Source organism: Nelumbo lutea, chromosome 2 (assembly GCF_056320005.1).
Source record: "Nelumbo lutea isolate HS-2025 chromosome 2, American lotus-T2T, whole genome shotgun sequence".
In the NCBI taxonomy this organism is placed as follows: domain Eukaryota; kingdom Viridiplantae; phylum Streptophyta; class Magnoliopsida; order Proteales; family Nelumbonaceae; genus Nelumbo; species Nelumbo lutea.
Genome location: NC_142685.1, coordinates 7,042,131 through 7,067,908, shown reverse-complemented (window position 1 = coordinate 7,067,908; position 25,778 = coordinate 7,042,131). Strand labels below are relative to the sequence as shown.

At 37.2% G+C, this 25,778-nt stretch overlaps 1 protein-coding gene across 1 annotated transcript in view; it reads right to left on the bottom strand.

The window, feature by feature from the left end:
• Nucleotides 1-2,230: 2,230 nt before the first annotated feature.
• The window catches only part of LOC148868323 (tRNA ligase 1-like), a 139,351-nt gene continuing 115,803 nt past the window's right edge, over nt 2,231-25,778 (bottom strand). The window contains exons 21-27 of the mRNA XM_088968420.1: nt 20,359-20,435; nt 8,619-8,690; nt 8,456-8,532; nt 7,232-7,312; nt 6,639-6,741; nt 6,147-6,305; nt 2,231-2,864 (exon numbers count right to left, since the gene is read on the bottom strand). Coding sequence (XP_088824546.1) covers nt 2,472-2,864; nt 6,147-6,305; nt 6,639-6,741; nt 7,232-7,312; nt 8,456-8,532; nt 8,619-8,690; nt 20,359-20,435 — 962 coding nt within the window. The 3' untranslated portion in view covers nt 2,231-2,471. The remainder of the gene's footprint in view (nt 2,865-6,146; nt 6,306-6,638; nt 6,742-7,231; nt 7,313-8,455; nt 8,533-8,618; nt 8,691-20,358; nt 20,436-25,778) is intronic.

The window sequence follows — 25,778 nt, the reverse complement described above, 5'->3', positions numbered from 1 at the left end:
TGATTTCTTTTTTTTCTTGAATGTTTAAATTTATGTTGATCTACAATTCTTACATTCAAAATCACATTTTTTTTTTGTTTTGTTAGTAGATCTATGGAAATTTCATGAAGATATTTGGGGAAAAAATAAATTAACAAAAAATTTGAAAATATAGTTTTTTTTGCCTATAAAGACTAAATATGTTTTAGATCTATGTATTTATCTATCATATCTATAGAGCAATTGAAATTTCTTCTTTAATAACTATATATATTTTTTATTTTTATATTATTAGAATTAAAAAATAAATAAATAATTAATTATATTTTATCATTTGATCACAATGATTGAATATATTATAATTCTACGAATCATCTATCATATCCACAAAGCAATTGAAATTTCCTTTTTAATAATTATTTTTGAATATATTATATAATGTTTATTTATAATTTTTGGAAATAAATAATAAATAAAAATTATTTAAATAATAAATAATTATTAATTATATTTTCACTTAAAAGTTGAGCCAATATATGTTTTATGGTTGGATAGGAGAATTGGGTTTTCCCATTCCATAAAACATTAAAACTTAAGAATTATAATTTATAAATTATAGTTAAGCATGAGATTTTTAATGAAATTATAATTAATTACAATATATTTCTTCATAAACCATTAATATCTTTTTTTTATTTTTATTTTGATTAATCACCCATAACTTTCCCTTTTTACCCTCTTTTTTCCCAGAGTGCTGGGTTGTGGGACTAGATTCCAGGTCACTACTGGAACAATCCAGCTAACACACCAATGAGCCAGCCCTTGATTGATTGTATCTATGCTTATCTTAGTTGATGCAAATGCACCCCATATTTTGAACCTTGTTTTATCTCCTGCACTGCTACGCCATATTGCATAAAACATTCGGCAGATTATTAGCACGCCAATTTTATGTTAGGAGCACTGCGTAGTGCTTCATCTTGATCTATTCTCTCTTTTTAGAACATAATGCTTCAGCATTAGTAGAAATGGGAAATGTGGACAAATTGACACTTTAAGATATTACGTATTTTGGAGGTAACAAGTTGTCGGATTTTTCTGTGATTTTGATTTGTAGGCATGGATCTGTGCCACTTTAATGATCGATCGAGCCATTTAAAGTATGGATGTTCTGTTGAAGTATGCCGTTGTTGAACAACTGACACTGTAATGCTGTATTTTAAACTTTATTAGAAGTCTCAAATTCCCTCTATTTGAATAATGCCAAAGTTCAAAATCAGACACAACTAGTATATCAAAATTATTTCTGTACAAAAAAACTAGATTTCATGGACTATTAGCAAAATCATGAACAATTATATTATAATTTAAAAAAAAACGAAATTTGATTCATAGCAGCAGCATCGGCAGAAGTTCCAAACTATATCAATTTAATCTAATAATATAATCAGTTCAAAGTTTTTTTCTTTTACTTTTTTGGTAAACTCAGTATAAAATATGAAAATTTCTCAAATGATTATCAGCTTTTGCAATTAAACCCCATCAAATGAACATCTATCTATAGTTATATTAAGTGGACACTTGCCTTTGTTTCAGATTATAAAAATTAAATCCAAATACCATAAATCATATCTGGTTTAGTACTTATGCATGTGCTCTTATACTATGTGCAACGCGTGTGCGTTGATGCTTGTATTAGAACAAGAAAAAGTGTTAATATCAAAATACACTATGGAGATAATGCCATCTACCGAGAAGTTGTTATTCCTTTTCTCCTAAAAAGGATGGCCAGAAAGTGCCTGTTTCTTTATTCCTTTAACTCTTTTAATAGTTTCTTTATAAAAATTCTCTATTTCCTTACATTTTCCAAATAACAAAATTTGTCCTTTTCTACATGACAACGTCTGTCAATATCAAAATTCCAAACCATGATTACAATTGAAAGTACATTAAATAATGTTAATTCTTTTTTCTTTCTATTACGTAACCTCTTTGTTTTCTTGCAGATACCATCTGATAAAATCTCAAGTAGGGATAATATGTAAATTACATGATCAATGATGCATTATTTAGTAGAAAAGACTTATGCCGTAAGAGAAGGCATGGGAATAGGAATATTTTCTTATTCTCTGATAACTGAATTCCCCAATTTTTTTTTCTTTTTCTTTTTTTCTTTTTCCAACCCATAGGAACCTCATTTAGTACTACGATTATATGTCAGGTAGAGTAGCAAACAATGGAGAGAAACGAAGATATGGAAGCATTTATTTTTATCATATAATAATTTTGCAAAATGTACACATCTATAAGATAGGAGGCTTTGTAGTTCCTAACAAAATTCCCCCACTTCCCTTGACACCTTTCTATCCATATCTGCAAAATCCAAAGAAAAAGTGGTTCCAATTGCTGAGATAACGTCACTGATACAGGACCTTAAGCAGGCAGCACAAAACCACTTGATCAACACCCAGACGTTATATAAACTTGGCAACTCAATAAAATTCCAATGATCCTGATACAGTGGTAGATGGGTCTATCTCAATGCGAGTTGCCTTCCCCTCGGAAAGGAGCTGTGGTAGCGTGTTGGCTTCCTTGGCTGCAACTCCCTCTCCAGTCCATAAAGTGACATGGGGCCATTGGTTTTTCGACGTTATCTTCTCACCATTAACAAGGCCAAGGTGAGCTTCGAATGCAGCCAATTTATCAGAAAAGAGAAGTGCAGTCAGATCAACAGGGACATTTTGGTGGAGGAACACGCCATAACTGGCAACAGCAGTGACACCATGGCTTCTCTTATGAGCAAGAGTCACATGAGCCTTCTTGAGGGAGTTCTCCAAATCTTTATCCTTGAGAAAACCTTCCACCTGGGGATACTGCTCCTTTATCTACATAGAGATGAGGACAAGAGAAAAAATTGCAGTTATTTTTTGATATTCCCATTAGAACTGGGAAGCAGTCACCACATACACCTGCCATGTAAATGATACTAGGTCGGACTAAAACAAGAAACCTAACGCTAATTTGAACACCCCATGAAGGCAATGGACATAAGTACTAAGGTCTGACCATAAGAACTAAGCCAATGCAACTTATATATCTCTGATTCCAAAGGGGCGCGGGGGCTGTGGAGTTGAAGGATTTCAGACCAATAAGCTTAATTAGTAGTCCTTACAAATTATTAGCCAAGGTATCACCGAAAAAACTCAGAAAAATGTTGCATGAGGTTGTGGGAGAAAACCAGATGTCTTTTGTGGAAGGTAGACAGATTTTGGACAGAGTTCTAGTGGCAAGTGAATGTATTGACTCTAGGTTGAGGAGTGGAAAAGCTGGTTTCGTTTGCAACATAGACATTGAGAAGGCCTATGATCACGTAGAGTGGAGACTTTTAGAAGAAATTCAAAGACTAATAGGATTTGGTGAGAAGTGGAGAAGCTGGATGTTTCCTTGTGTATCTTCAGTCTCATTATCAATACTTTTAAATGGGATATCATTGGAATTTTTCCACTTTCTCCCATGCTTTTTGTATTGGTAATGGAGATGCTGAGCATGCTGTTGGAGAAAAGTGTTCAGTTGGGTCTGATAGAAGGGTTTCAAGGTGGGTGGAGATGGTCCTTGTAGCTGATGACACTTTGATTTTCCTAGATGCATCGGTTGAGCAGGTTTTAAACCTGAGAGCAATTCTGGCCAACTTTGAACTGTTAACAGGTCTAAAAGTGAATCTGTCCAAGAGCATGATGATTAGAGTTGGGGAAGTTGTGAGGGAGGTGTTAGTAGAATGTGCTGAAACCTTTGAATGCAGAATAGGGGAGCTTCCATTTACTTATCTGGGTCTGCCGATTGGTGGAGTTTCGAACTCAAGTGTCGTTTGAAATCAAATTGTGGAGATTGAAAAAAGATTGGATGGTTGGAAAACCAAATATCTTTCTTTAGGGGGGAGAATAACTTTAATCAGAAGTGTTCTCTCAAATTTACCAACCTACTACATGTCCTTACTGAGGATTCCACCTTGGGTGGCTGAAAGAGTAGAAAAGCTTCAGAGGGATTTCTTATGGAGAGGTGTGGGAGGGGAAGGAGGGGATAAGAAGTTTCACCTGGTAAAATGGAAGAAAGTAAGTAGGCCAAAGAAGAAGGGAGGTTTGAGGTTCAGAAGAATGAGGGTCTTCAATAAGACCTTGGTGGGTAAGTGGTTGTGGAGGTAGGAAAATTCACTGTGGAGGGTGGTGGTGGGGAAATATGGGGTAGTGAGATTTGGGTGGGAGTCAAGGGAGGTGAGGGCTTCTTATGGGGTGAGTTTATGGAAAGGGATCATGAAGTTCAACCAGGAATTCAAAAATCTGACAAGCTTTCTAGTAGGAGACGGATCAAGGAATCAGGTTTTGGGAGGATGATTGGAGTGGGATAGGCAAATTGAATGAGCTGTGTCCAAGGCTGGATAGGCTGGATGAACCTGAAGTTTCTATCAGCCTGTGTTATGAAAGGAGAAGAGATCAACTGGTGTAGTGCCCAAAATTCAGAAGACCTTTATTAGATAGAGAGGTTGAAGAATGCAATACATTATTGGAGAAATTGGAGGAGGTGAGAGTTTCATCAGCTCAGTCAAGGGATGAATTGGAGTATGGGGAAATCGGATCCCTCCCAGGGTTGAAGCATTTGTATGGTTGGTGGCGATGGATAGTATCTTGACTGCGGATCATCTGAAATCCAGGGGTTTCAACTTGGCTAATATGTGCTTCACGTGCAAAGAGAAAGAGGAAGATGTTAGCCATTTATTTTTCTCATGCAAGATCTCTGGATTTTTGTGGAAGCTGTTTGCTGCCATGTTTGGAGTAAGAGACTATAGTCCAGTTTCTCCTGCTGAGATCTTTTCTTCATGGCCCAAGATAAGAGGAAGCAAGAAAGCAAAGGTGGTATGCAGCTGCATTCCATTTGAAATCTGCTGGAATATATGGAAGTAAAGCAAAGGTGATATGGAGCTGCATTCCATTTATAACCGCACAGTGTGGATAAAATTGTGGAAGCTGTCAGCAAATCTGTTGCAGATTGGGTATTAATATTACCAGAATTTAGACAAATCACGAGGGAGGATTTTGGGGTTTCAAATTTGTAATGTGGAAAATATCGGTTGAAGGCTTATCGTAGTTTTTTTATGCTGTCGTAAGTGGTGAATGGTGATACCTTATCACCTTTCAGGATGTTTATTTTTCTTTCTTTAATGAAATTTTATTTTACCTTAAAAAAAAAAAAATCAGTCACAGACAGGTTAAATAAATTTGATGCTGCTCTCCCCAAGTTTATCTCAGCTCCTTAAGGCCTTGTTTAGTATCATTGCTATTTTCTCAAGAAACCGCCACGCCTTGGAATTTGTTAAAGTACCCCAGGTTCTATGCATATTTTATAATATTATTTGGTTCTAACTAGACACCATTAGGTGCAGCATAGGCAAAAAGGAGAAAACGTTTTCTCCATTGCAAGAAATATCAAAATGACATTTTCTCTAGAAGTTGTTTTCGGTTTTCACATAACCCAAGGTAGGGGTGTTACTTGAAACAGTTTGAAAATGCTTAAAAAAACTCAACCAAACATGAAAAAGTAGAAAGGACAAAATGCCTATATGGTGCTGACATGGAGGAAACGACAATGATAGCAAATACATACTAGATTTCAGATGTAAGCATCCTTCAAAGAATTCAACTAATGGACATGTAATCAGTGAATGTCAACCTGAGAAAAAAAAATCAAGCCTTAATACAATGATGGGTACTGGGTATGTGTCCATCAGTAGGGTCTTCGAAGGACACTTGTGTCCTTAATTCAAGGTGCCATTTTTTGTTTTTGCTTCCCCCAACACACAGACATAAGAAAAAGATGGTTCAAGTTCAAACTTGGAACTTTCCAATATTGAGGCCCAGACCCAGAACCTAGTTCATATATATATATATATATGGATTTGGACAGAAAGGCCATTGTAAAGGCTTTGGTTATGAGTCTAAAGTTGCAGTAACCCCTAGTAGGTCCAGATAAGCAGCTTGTGGGGCTAGGCCGTTGATGCTCCTAAGATGAACTAGTAAACAAACAGTTGAACACCTTCCAGAAAAATGCAAAGAACAAAAGGTTCAGTTTTATGGCTTTAGCCTATTTATAAAAACATATAGAAAAGGAATAGTTACCTTATCCAGAAGGCTCCTGATTTCTGTAACAGGCAGAGTGACAGCTGCAAAGACAATTGTCCCAAACTTTCTCTTCTCAGTAATCGGTGTTGTACAATCACCTCCTGCAACAGCTTTTAATTGCTCCAATGCTTGCTTGACAGCATAATCAAATGGAACCTGGAAAGGGACAACCCATGCAGGAGATACACAATCAATGATAACAATGTACTGGCACTAGAAAAAACCATAATGTTGAAGCCATTTGGTTGGAACGATGTGGTTTACTTTCTTTTCTATCCTGTCCACAGAAAGGGGGGGGGGGGGGGGGCAGGGGAGGGGGTGGAGATGGGAGAGGTTGTCATAACTAGAAACAGATTAGGAGTAACTACTACAGTAATTATATCTCCGCTAGTTGATTACCAATTGATGGAACTGAACATACTCCACACAACATAGCAATTAATAAGATCAGCAAAATAAAACCACAAAGAAACTAAATATGGTACTTACCTGAACAGAACTAAGATAATTTGCATTTCCAATCAGGCTTTCTCTTAATTGCTTCTCCCAGTTAACCCACGCCATTGCATATGGTCCTCTAGTGGAATCCAATCTAAGTTCAAGAATTTTAAGAATAGTAAATGTAATTGTCAAATGGATAACAATAAGGGCCTCTACGAAATTAGACTTAAAATCTTGGTATTAACAAGACAACAACATTTTATATTTTACTTTGTTGATAGTGTTTCATCACAATGAGTGCACAAACTTAATATAAACTTGTAATTCTAAATTACAACCAATCCACATCAAGAGAAGGAAATTGTTAGATTTGAAATGGCTTGCTACACCCAAGGTTTGATAATAAGCATTACTGAGTTTTAAAACTCATCAGTTTTCTTGGTCCATGACATCCCTTATCACCCCTAGTTATGAGGCACATGGTGCAGAGCTTTTTTATGTGCTTGTGTAAAACTAAAACATATCAACCCGTCAGGTAATCACAAGTTACAGATAAAAATAAGCTTTTGTATTTTGGTAGATTGATCTAAAGACAGGAAGACTGTTTTTTGCCCTGCTAATTACTAAACCTGTTGAATTACCTTCCATGCTTGAATATATGAAGCCTGTAAAGAGTCAACCCATCCTCTAATATTGATTTAACAGGATTAGGTAAAGGACACCTGCAAATATAAATGCATATGCAATCAAAAAGGGGGAAAGTGATTAAAGTGAAAGAAAGATTAATGACAACAATACGAAGTAATTGCATGTTCACAAGATGACTCTAAAATGTAAGGCAAATATGAAGCAAAATACTTCTCAGGAAAAGTTTCATTTGATAGTTTTCTTAGTAACTTTAGAGGGAAACTGGACTTGCATCAAAATTGAGCTGCAACTACCATAATTTTATTATCTAAAAGGAAAATGTGAAGTTGTGAAATATAGATATGAAATAGGAAACTATCATTAAGGATTTTTGGAGTAAGACTACAAGTTATAAATGGTTTGTTTATGTTATCCAAATACAGAATGGACACAACAAGATATGGTATTGGATACAAAATTTACACTTAAAATTGAAGTATCCAACATGATACAACACCCTTATAATGATATCTGGATATTATAGTGGTTTATTGATACGAGAAAGACATTAAGTCCTCTTGCTGTTGGATAAATGCATCTGTAGGCAAGTTTCTGGATGATTTAGGTTTAAAAGGTGAAAGGCAAAAGTTTACTCACCCACAAGCCTTCTGAAATTAAAAGGACAGCCAGTGCATGAGGCTCACATCAACGCAGGGTCTGGGGAGGGACAGATTTATGCAGCCTTACCCCTGCACATGCAAAGAGGCTGTTTCCAAGATTTGAACCTTGGTCACCCAGGTTGCAATGGAGCAACCCAACCGTTGTGCCAAGGCCCACCCTCACATTGCTTCTGAAATTATAAATTTGAAATCCATAAATATGATCCCTAGAGATACACATAACTTTCACTGGAGAATGGAACTGGTCAGTTGTACAAAACCCCAGTCCTACCTCTCACAATTCATACATTTGAAAAATATCAAGTTTTTTTTTTCTTTTTCTATTACAACCCTTTTTGCTTTCTAAGCATTTGAATAAATTGATTTTAGTAAATCAGTAAGTTTGGGTACATGGAGGGAGATGCAAATCATGCCCCTTATGGGAGGAATGACAATCTCTGCTTGGTTCATTAACAAAGAAAAATCCCTATAAATCTATAGAATGAGTGTCATCAGAAAAATCTTGACAACAAAGACTGCTCAAGTATCCATTATCAAGTATATAAGAAGTCTACTAACCTATCTGCCTTGAGCAACGGCATCTTGACAAGTGCACCAAACCGATGAACCAAATTACTCTCAAATTCTTTACGATTCTAGAAAAGCAGTACAACAAGGAAGAAGATGAGAAAATGCTTAAATATATTTAACAAACACTCCATTGATAGCAAAATTATCATACCTTGCCCTCATAAAGGTGGTAAAACTTTAGCAGTACATAACCAGCATTTGGAGATGCATTGTCAAGATTTCCCTTTAATATGAACAATAATAAATTATATAAGCAAAATGGATGGATTGGGCCTTATTTACACTACCACCCCCTATATGAGAAATAACTAATAAGCTTGCTGGAAAGGAATTTTATTATCTGTTAATAAAATTTGCAAAGTACCTCATTTCATATTTCTTATGCATCAATACTTTAATGCTAAATATATTATGATAGCCTATGCTATATGAGCATTATCAACCTAACCAAATAAAGTAATTAGATATAGGCAAACAAGAAGGCTAGCATCAGAGTACTAATGCAGTGAGGCAATGACTAATCTTCTGGTCTCTCTAGGCAATATGGTGACTGGTCAAGTCAGTCAAAAAAGATATGTTCTAAATTTAAGATATGGATACAGTTTCATAGTTTCATGTATAAACTAATAAAGATTACAAGTATGCAATAAAGAGATAGAAAAACATAGAATATCAAGTATACAATCTTGGCTAGCACAAAAATAAAGGCTAAATAACTTGATAGATTTGATCACCTTGTTTGTAGCAACTCATACAAGCAGACAACAGAGTTACAAATAACACTTTCATCATCATCATCATCATCATCCAAGCCTTATCCCAGCTATACAGGGTTGGCTACATGAATCCTGTTTCACCATTCCATTCTGTTTAATGCCACATTCATTGTTAAATTATTAGCACTTAAATCATTTCTTACTACTTTGATTCATTTCTGTTTAATGTCATATCCATTGTTAAATTATTAGCATTTCAATAATTTCTTACTACTTTGATTGGTCCACCCCTACCCCTTCTAGTCCCTTCAACTTGCAAAAGATCACTTCTTATTAGTGGTGTCAAAGGTCTTCTATGCACATGACCAATCCATCTTAGTGATGACATATCCCCCATTAGTGTACAATAATATAACTTAAAATAAGGAAGCCCATTACAACATAACAGAACAAAGTATGACATAACATAAATGGGCTGAAGTCCATACTTATTAGGTCCCACAACAGTCCCCCTCAAGCTGAGTATAGATGTCCATCATTCCCAACTTACATACTAATTCTCCAAATCTAGTTCTACCAAGATCCTTAGTAAAGACATCAGCAACTTGTCTTGCAAAGAGAATATAAGGACTACATAGTTCTGCAGACACAACCCTTTCTCTCACAAAGTGTCTACAGTTTTGATGTGTTTGGTCCTATCATGCTGGATAGGATTGTTAGCAATGTTTGCTGCAGCTTGGTTATCGTAATAGATATTCAAAGGACCAGACATGACAATTCTCAGTTCATTTGGGAGTATCTTGATCCAAAGAAGTTCAGAAATTCCATGTGCCATGGTTCGGTATTCCGCTTCATCACTTGACCAATCCACCATGGTTTGTTTCTTGTTTCTCCAAGTCACTAAATTACAACCTACAAATGTGCAACATCCAATTGTAGATCTCCTATCACCAACAAACTCAGCCCAATAAGCATCGGTATAGGCTTCTACATCAAGCTTATCATGCTTCTTAGCCAACAATCCTTTTCTTGGATATGTCTTCAAGTACCTCAAAATTCTTTCCATTGCCTTCATGTGTGAAGCTCAAGGAGAATGCATAAATTGGCTCATAACATGGACAACATATGCAATATCAGGTCTAGTGAGAGACATAGAAGTTTACTCACAAGTCATTGGTATCTTTCCTTGTTTGGGTAAAGTTCCTCATCGTTTTCCTGTAATTAGACTTGTTCACGGGCCGGGCTTCAGGCCCAACTTTACACTGCCTCAGGCTCGGGCTTCAGGCCAGACCCATTAGAATTTTGACAAAAGCCAAGCCTGAGCCCGGCCCATGAACTGGTCTACTTGTAATCAATGGTTTTGCTCTATAGGGGTTTCAATAGGCCTATTTTCCAATTTCATTGTCTCCTTTAAGAGACCTTTTTTTTAGCCCTAAATTTTACTCTCAATCGAGGGTGACCATCATAAATTTTATTAAAATAATGATCAAGATAAAACCTATGAGGGAGGACATAAAAACCTTACCCCTCAAGAAAATCTGTACATCAAGTTTTCGGCTTATAAATATATACAACCACAATAAACAGATCCAAAAATGAGGAAAAATAAAAAAAAGCTCAAATATAAGGGAGACCATAACTATCATCATAAAAAATCCTATGAACATGAGAGGGTATGGATAGAAGGGCATCATAAATAACTGAGGATTGCTAATCAGATTAGCAAAGGCATCGACTAGTTGAACCTTCCCTGAACACATGCTGAATGATAAAGTCCATGTCTTCCAATGTCCCAAAAAGCTCATTCTCCCAATATTAACCAAAATCTACAAGTCCGAAAAGATGTGAACACGTCGATAACCTAGAGACCTTACCAGCATTATACCACCATGAAGAGCCAGGGATGTAACATACAAATTATTGTTCTCACCATACAAATTTGCAAAAGCAGAAATGAAATCACCACTCTTTGCCCGAACTACACCTCCTCCTCCATAGACCCCGGGATTCCCATGAGAAGCACCGTCAACATTTAATTTTACATAGCCAAGATAAGGGGGCTGAACACAAACCAAACTGTACCTCACCGACTGAACTTGGAGAATAGGAAGATGAAGGCAACTAAGGGAGAGCCTTTGGTTATTAGACACCATCTTCCAAACTTTAGATGTGAAAGGAATCTCTCTAAGCCAAAGGATTATTCTTTGAATAACTGTATAGGAGCAGACAAATCTCCCTTCCCATCGATGCCTATTGCGTTCCTTCCATAACTCTCAAACAATAAACAATGGACAAAGGCCAACAATGAGATCATATTGGGAGATCCAAGGCATACTTTGACAAATATAAATTCCTTCCTTAGACCCGTCCACCTCTATACCTAGGAAGTACCTTAGAGATCCCAAGTCCTTTTATCTCAAATTCCAAGGCCAAAAACTATTTAAGCCTTTTGATTTTCTCTATACCTAAAAAGTACCTTAGAGATCCTAAGTCCTATATCTCAAATTTTGAGGCCAAAAACTATTTAATCCTTTTGATTTCCTCTAAATCATTTCCTGTAACTATCATATCAACATACACAATTAGTGCCCAAGGAGAAAAACAGCTCGATGATGCTTGCTAAGCTGACATGAATTACACTCAAAACTAGTGTTGGATGAAAGCGGAGGAACCATGACATGAAGACTCTACACTGAAGGATGACCTATCCGGCAATGAAGTTGAAAAGGAGACACATCAAAAGTAGAAGACTGAAGGGTAGTATGTCCTAAGCCACCTGGTGAATAGTAAAAGCCACCCAATTCAACTCCACCAATCTGCCTTTTTGTCTTTAAGTCCTGAAACACACAATAAGAAGGAAAAAGGTAACAAAACAATCAAGTGACTTTGAAAGCTTACTCATAGACATAAGATTGAAAGGGAATTGAGGAACATAAAGAACAAATGGTAATGAAAGTTGGGATGTTGGGTTAACATGTCTTATGCTAGATGTAGAGAAAATGGTTGACCATCTTGTGGTCCCCACCTTCTCATATGTTTTTCTTGTCTATAGTGCTGTTAGAAGACTGTTAGAATCTTTTTTTTCTGTTGTTTCTAGTGACAGGGGCATTCCTGTCATTGTACACTTAATGTTAAAAACCTTATATTTTAAACATCATTTCGAGCAGTAGACTAAGCTAGCCAAACCCTCACAATCTTTTCTATTCTCTTTTCCTCTTCTTCTCTTCTCTCTTCTCATCTCTTCTCTTCTTTTCCTTTTTCTCCTCTTCATTTTCTGGTTTATTCTTCTTACTAGACAGCTCTGAACCTTCTTGGTTTCAGAAAACTTGGTACCAGAGCAGGCCTGGACCTGGCTTGAGCTCTTATGTAGGTGTTGACTGGCCGACTACATGAGAGTTGTTCTAAGGCTGGAAGTTTCAGATTGAGTTGCCTGGTTCTTGGAGGTCATTGGAGATCGTAGAAGGTGCCCAAGATTCAAATCTCTTGGAGAGTTGTCTGGTGACCAGGAGGAACCGGAGAAAACAGGTTGGTTTCTGATTTAGAGCTTAAGTCAGACATTGAGAGTTGTGCCCAGTAGTGTCTGGGTTATTTTTTGTTGTTCTGGACTGTTAAAAGTGTCCAAAAATTCTTTGAACTAGTACAGCTATTCGGCTGTTCTTTTAGACTTCTTTAGCCCAGAAATTTCTTGGTTGTTTCCATACTTTTTTGGACTGTCAAGCGGCTGAAATATCTCTGGAATCAGTACTTCTGGTTGTTGTTTTTCTTGGACTGTTTTTGGGCACCTGTACGGACTGTTCTCTGGGCTGTTTTTATTTTCGACAGTGTGGTCTCCTCTACTGCCCACCTTGTGTTTGTAAAAAGGTCTCTTTACCAGTACGAACTGTTCTCTGCTTCTGAATGGGTACTGTTGGTCAGTACCTGGAATTTCTGCTTAGAAGAGGAGTTTGGGCAGTGCTGTACCCCTCATCCAGTGTTCATTTTTGGACCACTTCAGCATGGAAATGGCTGGAAATGAGAACAAACCAAATGGAGATGGACTTGTTGGAGATGTAAACTCTACTGATAATAGTTGATTTCAGATTACAACAGTCAAGTTTGATGGATCAAACTATTTGGAATGGGCCCAATCAGCTGTGATGGCCATTGGAGGGAAAGAAAAACTAGGGCATGTGACGGGAGACACAAAGAAAGCAGCATAGGAGGACCCTTCCCTTGCTAAAGGGGTTCAAGAAAACTATATGGTTATGACTTGGTTATGCAATTCCATGCAGTTTCATATCAGTAGAAACTATCTTTGGGCAAAGACAGCCAAGGAGATTTAGGACAATATGAAGGAAACCTATTCTCAGCCCCTTAATGGTTCTAGAGCCTATGAACTGAAAATGGAAGTGAAGAACCTTAAATAGGGGGAGAAACCTGTGTCAGTATATTTCTCCACCTTGAAATCATTGTGGTATGAGATTGATCATCTTGAGACTATTGAGTGTGAGAGCCAAAAGGATGCTGCTACATACAGGAAATTGGTTGAGAAAAATAGTGTTTGAATTCCTGGCAAGGCTGAACTCTGACTATGATATTGTAAGACAACATCTTCTCACTAGAGAATGTGACTCTTTATCTCAAGCCTACTCTCTGGTACACAATGAGGATAGTAGAAAGAAAGTTATGTTGCAGATCCCATCTATGGAATCAGCTTTAGCAGCAATAAAACCAAATATTGGAAGTGATAAGAAGAGAAGAGGATGAGAAGGGAGGAGAAGAGATGAAGAGGAAGAGAGAATAGAAAAGAATGTGAGGGTTCGGCTAGCTTAGTCTACCGCCCCAAATGATGTTTAAAATATAGGGTTTTCAACATTAAGTGTACAATGACAAGAATGCCCCTATCACTAGAAACAACAGAAAAAAAGATTATAACAGTCTTCTAACGGCACTATAGACAAGAAAAACATATGAGCAGGTGGGGACCACAAGCTAGTCAACCATTTTCTCTACACTCCCCCTCAAGTTGGGAAAATATATTGTTCATTCCCAACTTGCTTAAATCTGACTCAAGCTTGATTTTGTTGACTGCCTTGGTGAAGACATTGGCAAGTTGCATATTAGTGGCAACATAAGGAAGGCACACTTCTTGAGATGCAACTTTCTCTCGGATGAGATGTATGTCCACTTCAATGTGTTTGGTTCTATCATGTTATATTGGGTTGTGAGCAATGTTAATTGCCGCCTGATTATCACAATACAACATCAAGGGTCTTTCAAACTCAATTCCCAATTCTGTAAGGAGAGATTTCAGATTCAGCTTCAGCACTGGACTGAGCAACAACATTTTGCTTCTTGCTCCTCCATGAAACTAAATTTCCTCCAACAAAGGCATAATACCCAAAAGTAGATCTCCTACCATCAATACAACCTGCCCAATCTACATCAGTGTATACTTCAATCTTCATATGACCACTGTTTTTAAAAGGTATACCTCAGCCTGGACACCTCTTCAAGTAGGCTAGAATTCTCTCAACAGCAAGAAGGTGTGAGCTCTTGGGAGAGTGCATGTACTGACACACAACACTTACAACATATGAAATGTCAGGGTGAGTCAGACATAGGTAGAGAAGTCTTCCTACAAGCCGTTGATACAAACCTTTATCTTTTTGAGGCTCACCATCCTCAGCATTGATCTTATGATTTTGCTCAATGGGAGTATCAGCAAACTTAGCTCCTAGTTTTCCTATCTCTTCCAAGAGATCAAGAACATACTTCCTCTGGGAAATAAAAGTGCCATGCTTGGACCTTGCCACTTCTATCCCAAGGAAATACCTCAACTCACCCAGGTCCTTTACTTCAAATTCTTGATTCAGCAGCTGCTTAAGAGAGTTAATCTCATCAATATCACTTCCTGTCACCACAATGTCATCCACATATACAGCTAAGAGAGTTAAAGAAGATTCTTTCTTCTTAAAGAACAAAGTGTGGTCAGATTTGGATTGGACATAGCCAAATCTTTCCAAAGCAAGTCTTAATCTATCAAACCATGCCCTTGGTGATTGCTTTAGACCATACAAAGCTTTCTTCAACTTGTAAACTTTCTTACCAGCCTTTGCACCATAGAAACCAGGAGGTAACTCTATATAAACCTCCTCCTGCAAGTCACCATTTAGAAATGCATTCTTGACATCCATCTGAAACAGAGGCCAAGAGAAGTTAGCAGCAAGAAACAGTAAAACCCTGATGGTATTCATTTTTGCAATTGGTGCGAAAGTCTCCAAGTAGTCAATACCATAAGTTTGAGTGTATCCCTTAGCCATCAGTCTAGCTTTATACCTTTCAACTATACCATCAGCATTATACTTCACTATGAATATCCACCTACACCCAACAGGCTTCTCTCTTGGTTGATCAACCAGTTCCCAAGTATCATTCTTTATAAGGGCATCCATCTTAGCCTTCATTGCATCCTTCTACTCAGGGACAATAAGGGCCTCTTGAACTGTTCTAGGAATGGGAATGGCATCAATGGAGGCTAAAAATGACTTATATGATGATTAAATGTAATCATAAGAAAGGAAATGAGAGATACAATGGGCAGAGGATGAGGTACACTGACGTTTCCCCTTACGTACTGCAATCAAAAGGTCAAGGTCATCTGAAGATGGCAGAGGTACAGTAGTGGAAGGGGGGATGTCATTAGTAGTAGGAGGTAAGGAGGAAGCAATACCTGAATCTGGTGTTATAGAAGAGATAAGAAATGGCCTGGATTGGTCATTACTAGAACCAACTTTCCACCACCATCTTCTGTGAAACACCCTTAATTCTTTACACTTTTGACAACTCCCTTCAATACATTCCTTACCACTTGCAAGAATGTGCAAAGGAACATCTCGAGCAAATACACCCTTCTCACTACTCTCCCCCTGAGGTGAAACCCTAGGGTAATAAGGAACATCTTCAAAGAAGGTGACATCCATGGATACAAATCTGGTTCTCAAGACTGGGTCGTAGCAACAATACCCCCTTTGATTTTGTGCATACCCTAAGAAAATACATTTGGCAGCCTTTGGATCAAATTTTGAACAAGTAGGCCCAAGGATTTGGACAAAACAAGTGTAACCAAAGGTTTTTGGAAGAATAGAGAACTGCTCCTTATCAGGATACACCAAGTTAAAAGGAGTTCATGTCCAAGACCCGTGAAGGAATCCTGTTAATCAGATAAACAACAGTAAGAATGGCATCCCCCAGAAACGAATAGGAACATTAGTATTCAGCATGATGCTTCTTGCAATTTCAAGGATGTGTCTGTTTTTTCTCTCAGCTACACCATTCTGCTGAGGTGTATGAGGACAAGTGCTCTGATGAATCACTCCATGTTCAAGGATATAAGAGGATAGGGGTTTTGCAAAATATTCTTTGGCATTATCAAATATGAGATTTTTTATTTTAACCCCAAAATGAGTTAGGATCATTTCATGAAAAATGCGGGTCAAAGTGGGAACCTTATCCCAAGAGCGCATGAGGTAAACCCTTGAAAATCGAGAGTGGTCATCAACAAACAATAGACAGTATTTGTACTCACCCATAACAGGAAGATGACAAGGCTCCCAAACATTAGTATGCACAATTTCAAAAAGAGCAGAACTTCTTTTATTACTTTGTGAATAAGTTGATCTACAATGCTTTTCCAACTCACAACACTCACACTTCAGACTGGACACTTGGATTGACTCAAACAAATTAGGAAAAAGACTCCTTAAAGACCCAAAAGAAAGATGACCCAATCGATTATGCCAAAGCATAATCCGACTCACAAACTATGACACAAAAAACTTCCCATCTTCTTTCCTCTTCCCAGGTGGATGTTCAAGCAAGTAGATCCCATTCGTCTCACGACCAATCCCAATCACCTTCCTTGTAGCCAGATCCTGGAAAACATAATGATCAGGGAAAAAGGTTACTGAACAATTCTGGTGTTTAGTGATACTACTGATAGAAAGTAGATTAGTGCTTAGTTTAGGAACATGCAAAAACTGAGGATAGGGAAATAGTATCAGAGACATTGATGTCTCCCTTGCCTGAAATAGGGACAAGAGAGCCATTAGCAATAGACACTTTGTCTCTTCCAAAGGACAGGCAATAGGTGTGAAATAATGAAGATAAACTGGTCATATGATCAGATGCACCTGAATCAATAATCCAAAAATGGCTAGTGTTACCTGGGGTAGAGGCATGATAGGCAGAGGCCCTAGTACCTGATTGGGCAAAAGCAGAGGTGGAAGTAGTATGAGACTGTCCAGAGCCACCAACTTCACTCTCCAGCCGAGGCCCTTTTCTCCTCTTCATTTTCTGGTTTATTCTTCTTACTAGACAGGTCTGAACCTTCTTGGTTTCAGACAACTCTAGATGCTGAGGATTTATATCCATTAGAAAGAGTAATAAGCAGGAGAAGACAAAGGAGTTATGTGAGAAAAGTGGATGAAGTACCTTATATGTGATTGATAGCTCCTAAGTCAATGACCCATGGGGATGATGAGGTAGAAAGAAGGAAAGTGGAGTCAATGCCTGATGTCTGGGCAAGAATAGCAGTGGAAGAAGATGAAGGGGAAAAAAATCGATTATACTCTTCATTAAAACTAATTATCATCACCCCTTTTGGCTGATTACTCTTCCTTAGAAATAGTCATTGTCCCCCCTTCTAGCTAATTGTTTGTAGCAATGATCTGTGATTGGGATTGAGACATATTATCCTAATAGGTGACTTGGTTGGCATAACTTCCTGGTTTCTTCAACAAATGGCAATACTCATATGTCCCTCACGATGGTAGTGTGAGCAAAACCGAACCCCATACAAATCTCTATAGTAGCCAATTGTACATCCTTCCAGTTCACAATGAGTGCAAAACTTAACATTACCACTCCTGCCTCGTCCACAGCCACCTCTACCAGCTGGAAATCTAGGACCACAACCACCATTTCCACGTCCTCCTCCATAAGTACCACAACCACGTCCACTACTTCTAGATACAACAACTGTTGCTTGATCAAATGATTGGGTGGATTCAGATAGCTTGGCCCTTTGAAGTCTAGAACATACAACCTCCAAATCAGGTAACTCTGGATTTCCCAAAACCTAAGCTCTCACTGATTCATACTCAGGCTTGATCCATGAAAGAAACTTAGCTACATATAATTCTTTTCTCTACTCCTGCATAACTGTAACATCACTGGTGATAAGTTGGTATATATTAAGCTCCTCACTTCTTCCCAAATCTGTTTTGAAGTATCAAGAGTGCTGCTGATTTTTGTTTCCATGGAATTCCACAGCCAAGTTTTAATTTGTGCATCTTCCTGTAACCACTCCAAATACTTGGAATTACAGTCCTGGGTTTCTTATCAATAAGATACTTCAATTTCCCAATAGCTGTGAGTGACACTTGTACAGTTTTTGTCCAAACAGCATAGTTTTTGTCCAAACAGATACTTCAATTTTACCTCCATTCTATCTCACTTTTCTAAGAAGGATGAGATCACCACTAGATTTTACCAACCTGATCACTCTCACAGTCACAAATCACATGTCGTGTCATTATTAAACACTTCACAGCATCAATCACCTTTCTAAATCATCACAGCATCAGTCACTAGGCCAAAAAAATCACTCTGCAGCATTCCATCTTGGTTTTGACTCACTAGAAGGACACACACTTCACTATTCACCTATCACAACAGCTGTGATGGTTAAAACCATCACTAATCACCAAGAAAACTTTCTAAATCTGGTCTGATCCCCTGTAGCAGTGAGTACCAGTCCCCAAAAAGAAATCCTAGGTAGATCGACTATGAAAAGAATCCCTAACAGACCTCTTTCACGTTTCCTGCTCTGATACCATGTAAAATATGGTATTACAGAGGCACTAAACAACAAGGAACAGTGATGAAAAGAGAAAGAAAGAAAGAGAGAAGAGAAGAGAAGAGAACCACCAAACTGTTTTGAGAGAGATTAGAATGTCTTAATCTCCTCTTAACGGCCCAGCTTTATGTTAACTTTAAATTATGGATAGACTTACAAGTATGTCCTTCTTTATGAAAAACAGTGGACCCTAAGATAGAATTACTTAACTACCCTGACACCCATGTATAACCAAAATAATTTTCTTTCAGTACTTTCAAACCAAACACAGCCTTAGAAGATAGACTATTAAATAGGTTGTGAGCTCCTTAATGATTGATTGGAATGTAGGGATAATTACTATACCCCTAAATATTTTATTGTATAACTATTTTATCCACTAAAAGACAAAGCAATAAACCATTTAGTTCTATTGCTATGTATTAATTCACACATTGTACCATTTATATTCATTCAGCCTACCACCTATTCATACATTTTATATTTATATGCATTAGTAAATTAGTAATCCATCTTTATATAAAACCTTTGTCAAATAAGAACAAAGAATGTAAAATAGAGATACTCAAATGAAGGTAAATTAGGTGTGCATATACACCACTGAGTCACTTATACAATTACATGTATGAACTTTCAAAATCACATTTAACAGATTGCATAAATAAAATTGTGCCAGGCTGAGCTTGACCACGCTCTGAGGTACCTAACCCAAGAATGATCTGCCCTTGTCATGGTTTACAACGGGCTTGGGTGAGACCAAACCTTTATGCAAAAATTTAGGACCAGGAAGTGTGGCCATAAATCCATGATTACCCCTATTTGGTTGTTTATTTCTGCAGCTATTGAACAGGATCATCTTTCTATCCAACAATAATTCATAGATACACATTTTTCATAAGAGCCACTCAACATACACCATATGATTTTTTGTAGTGGGATTTATTTCTTTCTCCTCATTTCATTTATCAATACAACTTATCCTTATAAAAACATGCCATGAATAAGAAAATATATATGACACATATGTATTAATCTACTCTTGCAGGTTGCAAGTTATACTTGATAGTAGATATTGATAACACATAGAGCTTTCATTAACATATTAATAGCTAATAGAAACCAATAAACCATGAAATCAAATGGGTGCCTCAGAATGTTATAAGACATTAAAAGGTCATTTGATTGTAAAATATTTATTACAAAAACATTTATTGTGTACAAATGCTTACTAAAGTTTAAGATTACAAAAGCAGAAAAAAGTTGAGATAAATACATACTGGATGATTAACTCTTTGAAGTACACGGAACATGAAAACAGCTAGTGCATCAAGTGAATAGGGATTTGAATAATTTCCTACATGTTTCAAATAAAAAAGGAACATAAACATTTAAGAAAAAAACTCAACAGAGAATAAACATTGAATCAGTTGTACAATCTAGGTAATTTGGGTTTGTTGCTTCTCAGTGTTTTGGAAATAGTTTTGCTACTTAGGGGGTTCCAGTCATTTTTCAAAATGAGAAGGTCAGTGATGTATTCTTCTACTCCACTAATAATACTGAAACCATAGCCTGCACTGCAACTACAGTTTAGAATAAAGAACTGGCAAAGTAAGGGGGCATTCTACAACATGAATGTTTTGTTAGGGGTGTCCATGAAAAACCAAAAAACCGAACCAAACCGAACCACAAAATGCGGTCGGTTCGGTTTTGGTTTGGAATTTTTGAAAAACCAAAGGACCGGTTTGGTTTTTGGCTAACCTACAAAAAAACTGGCAGTTAACCGAATTGACTAGTATATATATTTTATGTATATTTTATATATATTTTTAATATATGCCACATATTTTCTATATATTATATAAACATATTCGTTATATATAAATAAATACTTATATTATATTTATAATAATCTATTTATAAATATATTATATATTTTTAAAATATTTATAATATATTATGTTTCATTTATTATTTATAATATAATATTATACTGTTGGTAAATTAAGAAAGTTTGGATTTGATTGATTTGAGATTTGAATAAAATTAGGAAAGTCATATCCTAGGATTAAGGGAAATATTTAGTTAATCCCTGATTGCGAGAGATTCTAGGGGTTTGTCTTTCCTATCTTTTCTTATTTAAGTTGTATGCTCAATATGTTTTTGTATGAATAAAGAAAATCTTCTTCTGTTTCTCTCCCTCTATATTTCGCTACATGGTATCAGAGCCTTAGGGTTCGATCATGAATTTTAAGGCCGCCATGGTTGGCTCTGGTTCAACCTCTTCGGATGCTACCAGCAGTATGACGTCTTCGGAGGGAGGTGTTCAGCCAATGACTATTTCTCTTTCTGAGAATTCTCTTCAAATTACCATTCACAAATTGAATGGAAAAATTATCTTGAGTGGTCTCAGTCCATGCGGTTGGTGATCAACGGCAAAGGGAAACTCGACTATTTGAACGGTGAAGTGAAACCGCCAGCCATTAATGATCCAAAGTACAGGCAGTGGCATTCGGAAAATTCGATGGTTACCGCCTGGTTGATCAACTCTATGGATTCGGTGGTTGGAAACCATTCATGTTCCTGCCGACAGCTCGCGATGTGTGGGAAGCAGTTAGGGAAACCTATTCAGATTTGGACAATCATTCACAATTGTTCGAATTGAATACCCGAATGTGGAAGATGCAGCAAGATGAACGTGAAGTAACAGCTTATTATAATGAGATGATGGCTGTTTGGCAGGAGTTGGATTTATTTGAAGAAGAAGAATGGGAAAGTCCGAGTGGCAGTGTTCGATACAAAAAGAAGATAGAAAGAGGCCGGGTATTTGTTTTCTTGGCTGGTTTGAATAAAGAACTCGATGAGGTTCGGTGACGTATCTTAGAGCGAAAGCCCTTGTCGACTATAAGAGAAGTTTTTTCTGAAGTGTGTAGAGAAGAAGCACGACGGCAAGTGATGTTGAAGAATGTTAGTGAAACAAAAACATAGAATGAGGGGTTTGCTCTTGTGGCCCAAGGTGCAGACTTAGAAGGAGATAGACGAGGAGGAAAGTAGAGGCCTTGGTGTGACCATTGTAGAAAGCCGTGGCATACTCGGGAAACCTGCTGGAAGTTGCACGGGATTGGAAGAAAAAACCAGGTAGTGATAACAAGTCAGGGGGAGATGTCTGCGCATTTCAAGTGAGCAATTTGGATCCAGAGCAGCAATCATCCTCAGAATGCCTTCCTTTCACAAAGGAACAAATAGAGCACTTATATAAAATGTTTCCATCTCAATCTTTAGGAAATTCTAACCCATCCTGTTCTCTAGCTCAGTTAGGTAATTTTTTCACTGCAGCCATTGCTTGTACCAAGTCTAATGGCTCTTGGATATTAGATTCAGGTGCCACTGATCATATGACCGGCACTTCACAATTCTTTTCTTCATATACACCCTGTGCAGGGAACCAAAAGGTTAAAATTGCAGATGGCTCCTTTGCTACTATTTCTAGGAAAGGAACAATGTCTATTTCTCCTTCTCTAAACCTTAAAGATGTTCTGCATGTTCCTAACCTATCATACAATCTCTTGTCTGTCAGTAAACTAAGCCTTGATCATAATTGTCGAGTTAATTTTTGGTCTTCTCATTGTGAAATTCAGGATTTAACCTCGGGGGAGATGATTGGGGGTGCTAAACAGGATGGTGGCCTCTACCTCTTTAATAAAGGATCAACCTTTGGAAGGCAAGACCGACAGACTTGTTTCAATTTTGTTTCTGTTTCTAGTGACAGTGAAATTTTGTTATGGCAATCGATTAGGACATCCTAGCTTTCAATATTTAAAGCATTTATTTCCCAAGTTATTCATGAATAAAAATTATTCAGTTTTCCAGCGTGAATCTTGTGAATTAGCAAAACATCATCATGATGTTTTTCCATTTCAACCATATAAAAAGTCAAAACCATTTAGCATGATTCACAGTGATGTTTGGGGTCCTTCTAGAGTGACAACACTTTCTGGAAAACGTTGGTTCATTACTTTTATTGATGATCATACTAGGGTCACTTGGGTTTTCCTTTTAAAAGAGAAATTTGATGTAGAAATTGTGTTAAAAAATTTCTACAACATGGTTCAAACACAATTTCAGACTCAGATTAAAATTTTTCGAAGTGATAATGGAAAGGAATTTCTTAACAATGTGTTAGAAATTTTTTTTGCTGAGAAAGGAATTGTACACCAAAGTTCGTGTAATAATACACCTCAACAAAACAGAGTGGCTGAAAGGAAAAACAAACATCTCCTTGAAGTTGTTAGAGCTCTAAGTTTTAAAACTAAGTTCCTAAGTATCTTTGGGGAGAAGTCGTTTTAACAGCCACTTATTTGATTAATAGATTGCCTACATGAATTTTGGATTTTAAAACACCCATACAGTTTTTTAATGACTGTTTTCCAAACTCTCGGCTAGTGACAAACATTCCCTTAAAAATTTCTAGAAGTGTGGCCTTTGTTCATAACCATGATCCTAAATGTTCAAAACTTCATCCAAAAGCACATAAATGTATTTTTGTAGGCTATCCCACTAATCAGAGAGGTTACAAATGCTTTGATCCAGTTTTGAAAAAGATGTTTGTGTCTATGCATGTCACCTTCTTTAAAGGAACCTCGTACTACAGCAACTCCCATCTTCAGAGGGAAAGCAACACTAGTAAAGATGGTTTTTTAGATGGTTCTGATTTAATGTTTGAATTTGTCCATAATGATGTTCCTCACAACCAGTCACTGAAAGAAAGTGAAGAAGAAAATACAAAATTAGTGGAAACAAATGAATTAAATATTGAAAATGTTGAGTCTACCAATGAGCAACCTTCGGTAATGCCATATCAAAATGAAAAAGCTGAAACAACAGAGATGCGTGCGAAAGGTATAAAGGCCTTGTATATTCAAAGGAATATCTAGCACAGAAAAGGAGAGGCACTATTCCGCAGCATCAACAAGAATCTGATTAGAGGTTGAATCATGATGATTCTTCAAAAGTTCTTGAAAATATTCCTCCAGGTAATTCTAAGTCAAACTCTTCTAGTCAGCTTGATCATCCCATTGCTCTTAGGAAAGGTGTTAGGTCTTGTACAAAATATCCTCTGTCAAATTTTGTATCTTACAAAAACATTTCACCTTCATATTATGCCTTTATTTCACAAGTGTCTAGTGTATCCATTCCTAACAGTATCCATGAGGCTCTAAATATTCCTGAGTCAAAAGAAGCTATTTTTGAGGAGATGAGAGCTTTGGAAAAGAATGCTACTTGGGAGAAAGTGGATTTGCCGGATGGGAAGACAGTTGTTGGTTGTAAATGGGTGTTAACTCTGAAGTACAACTCAGATGGATCTTTGGAGAGATACAAGGCTCGCCTAGTAGCTAAAGGCTTTACTCAGATATATGGAGTGGACTACTCTGAGAACTTTTCTCCAGTGGCGAAGCTAAATATAGTTCGAGTACTCTTATCTATTGCAGCTAATCTTGATTGGCCACTGAGTCAACTGGATGTGAAGAATGCCTTTTTGAATGGAAACTTGGAGGAAGAAGTATATATGGAGCCTCCACCTAGCTTCACTGAGAAGTTTGGAACTAAGGTATGCAAGCTAAAAAAGTCTCTATATGGACTTAAACAGTCTCCCACAGCTTGGTTTGAAAGATTCACAAGGTTCGTTAAAAGTCAAGGCTATGGTCAAGGACAATCTGATCATACTCTTTTCACAAAGAGATCCACCAAAGACAAGGTCTCGGTTTTGATTATCTATGTAGATGACATAATCTTGACTAGAGATGATATTGAAGAGATGAGCAGACTGAAGCAGAGCTTAGCCAAGGAATTCGAGATTAAAGACTTAGGCCAACTAAGGTACTTTCTTGGAATGGAAGTGGCAAGATCAAAGAAGGGCATTGTGGTTTCGCAACGAAAGTATATTCTAGATCTCTTGAAAGAAACTAGAATGAGTGGTTGCAAACCTTCAGACACTCCGATAGAAGTTAATGCTAAGCTTGGAGAAGTTAAAGATGGGGTTCCAGTAGACACGGGTAGATACCAAAGGCTGGTTGGAAGATTGATTTACTTGTCGCATACACGTCCTGATATTGCCTTCGCTATGAGCATGGTGAGTCAATTTATGCACTCTCCATACGAAGAACATCTTGAAGCTGTGTATCAAATTCTTAGGTATCTAAAAGGCACACCAGGAAAAGGACTATTTTTCAAGAAAAATGAGAAGAGAGGGGTTGAGTTGTATACAGATGCGGATTGGGCAGGTTTGATTATTGATAGAAGGTCAACTTCGGGGTACTGCACGTTTCTTTAGGGCAATTTAGTTACTTGGAGGAGCAAGAAGCAAAGTGTAGTTGCTAGAAGTAGTGTTGAGGCTGAATTCAGATCAATGGCTCAAGGAGTGTGTGAGGTTCTTTGGCTAAAGAGGGTTCTAGCAGATCTTAAGAGACCAGTGAGTTTTCCTATGAAATTGTATTGTGATAACAAGGCAGATATCAACATTGCTCATAATCCGGTTCTACATGATAGAACGAAACATGTTGAGATTGATAGACACTTTATAAAGGAGAAGCTTGAAGAAGGAATAATTTGCACTCCGTTTGTACCAACCACACAGCAAGTTGCAGATGTTTTGACTAAGGGCTTGTCGAGACAGCCATTTGAGCTTCAAGTTAGCAAGTTG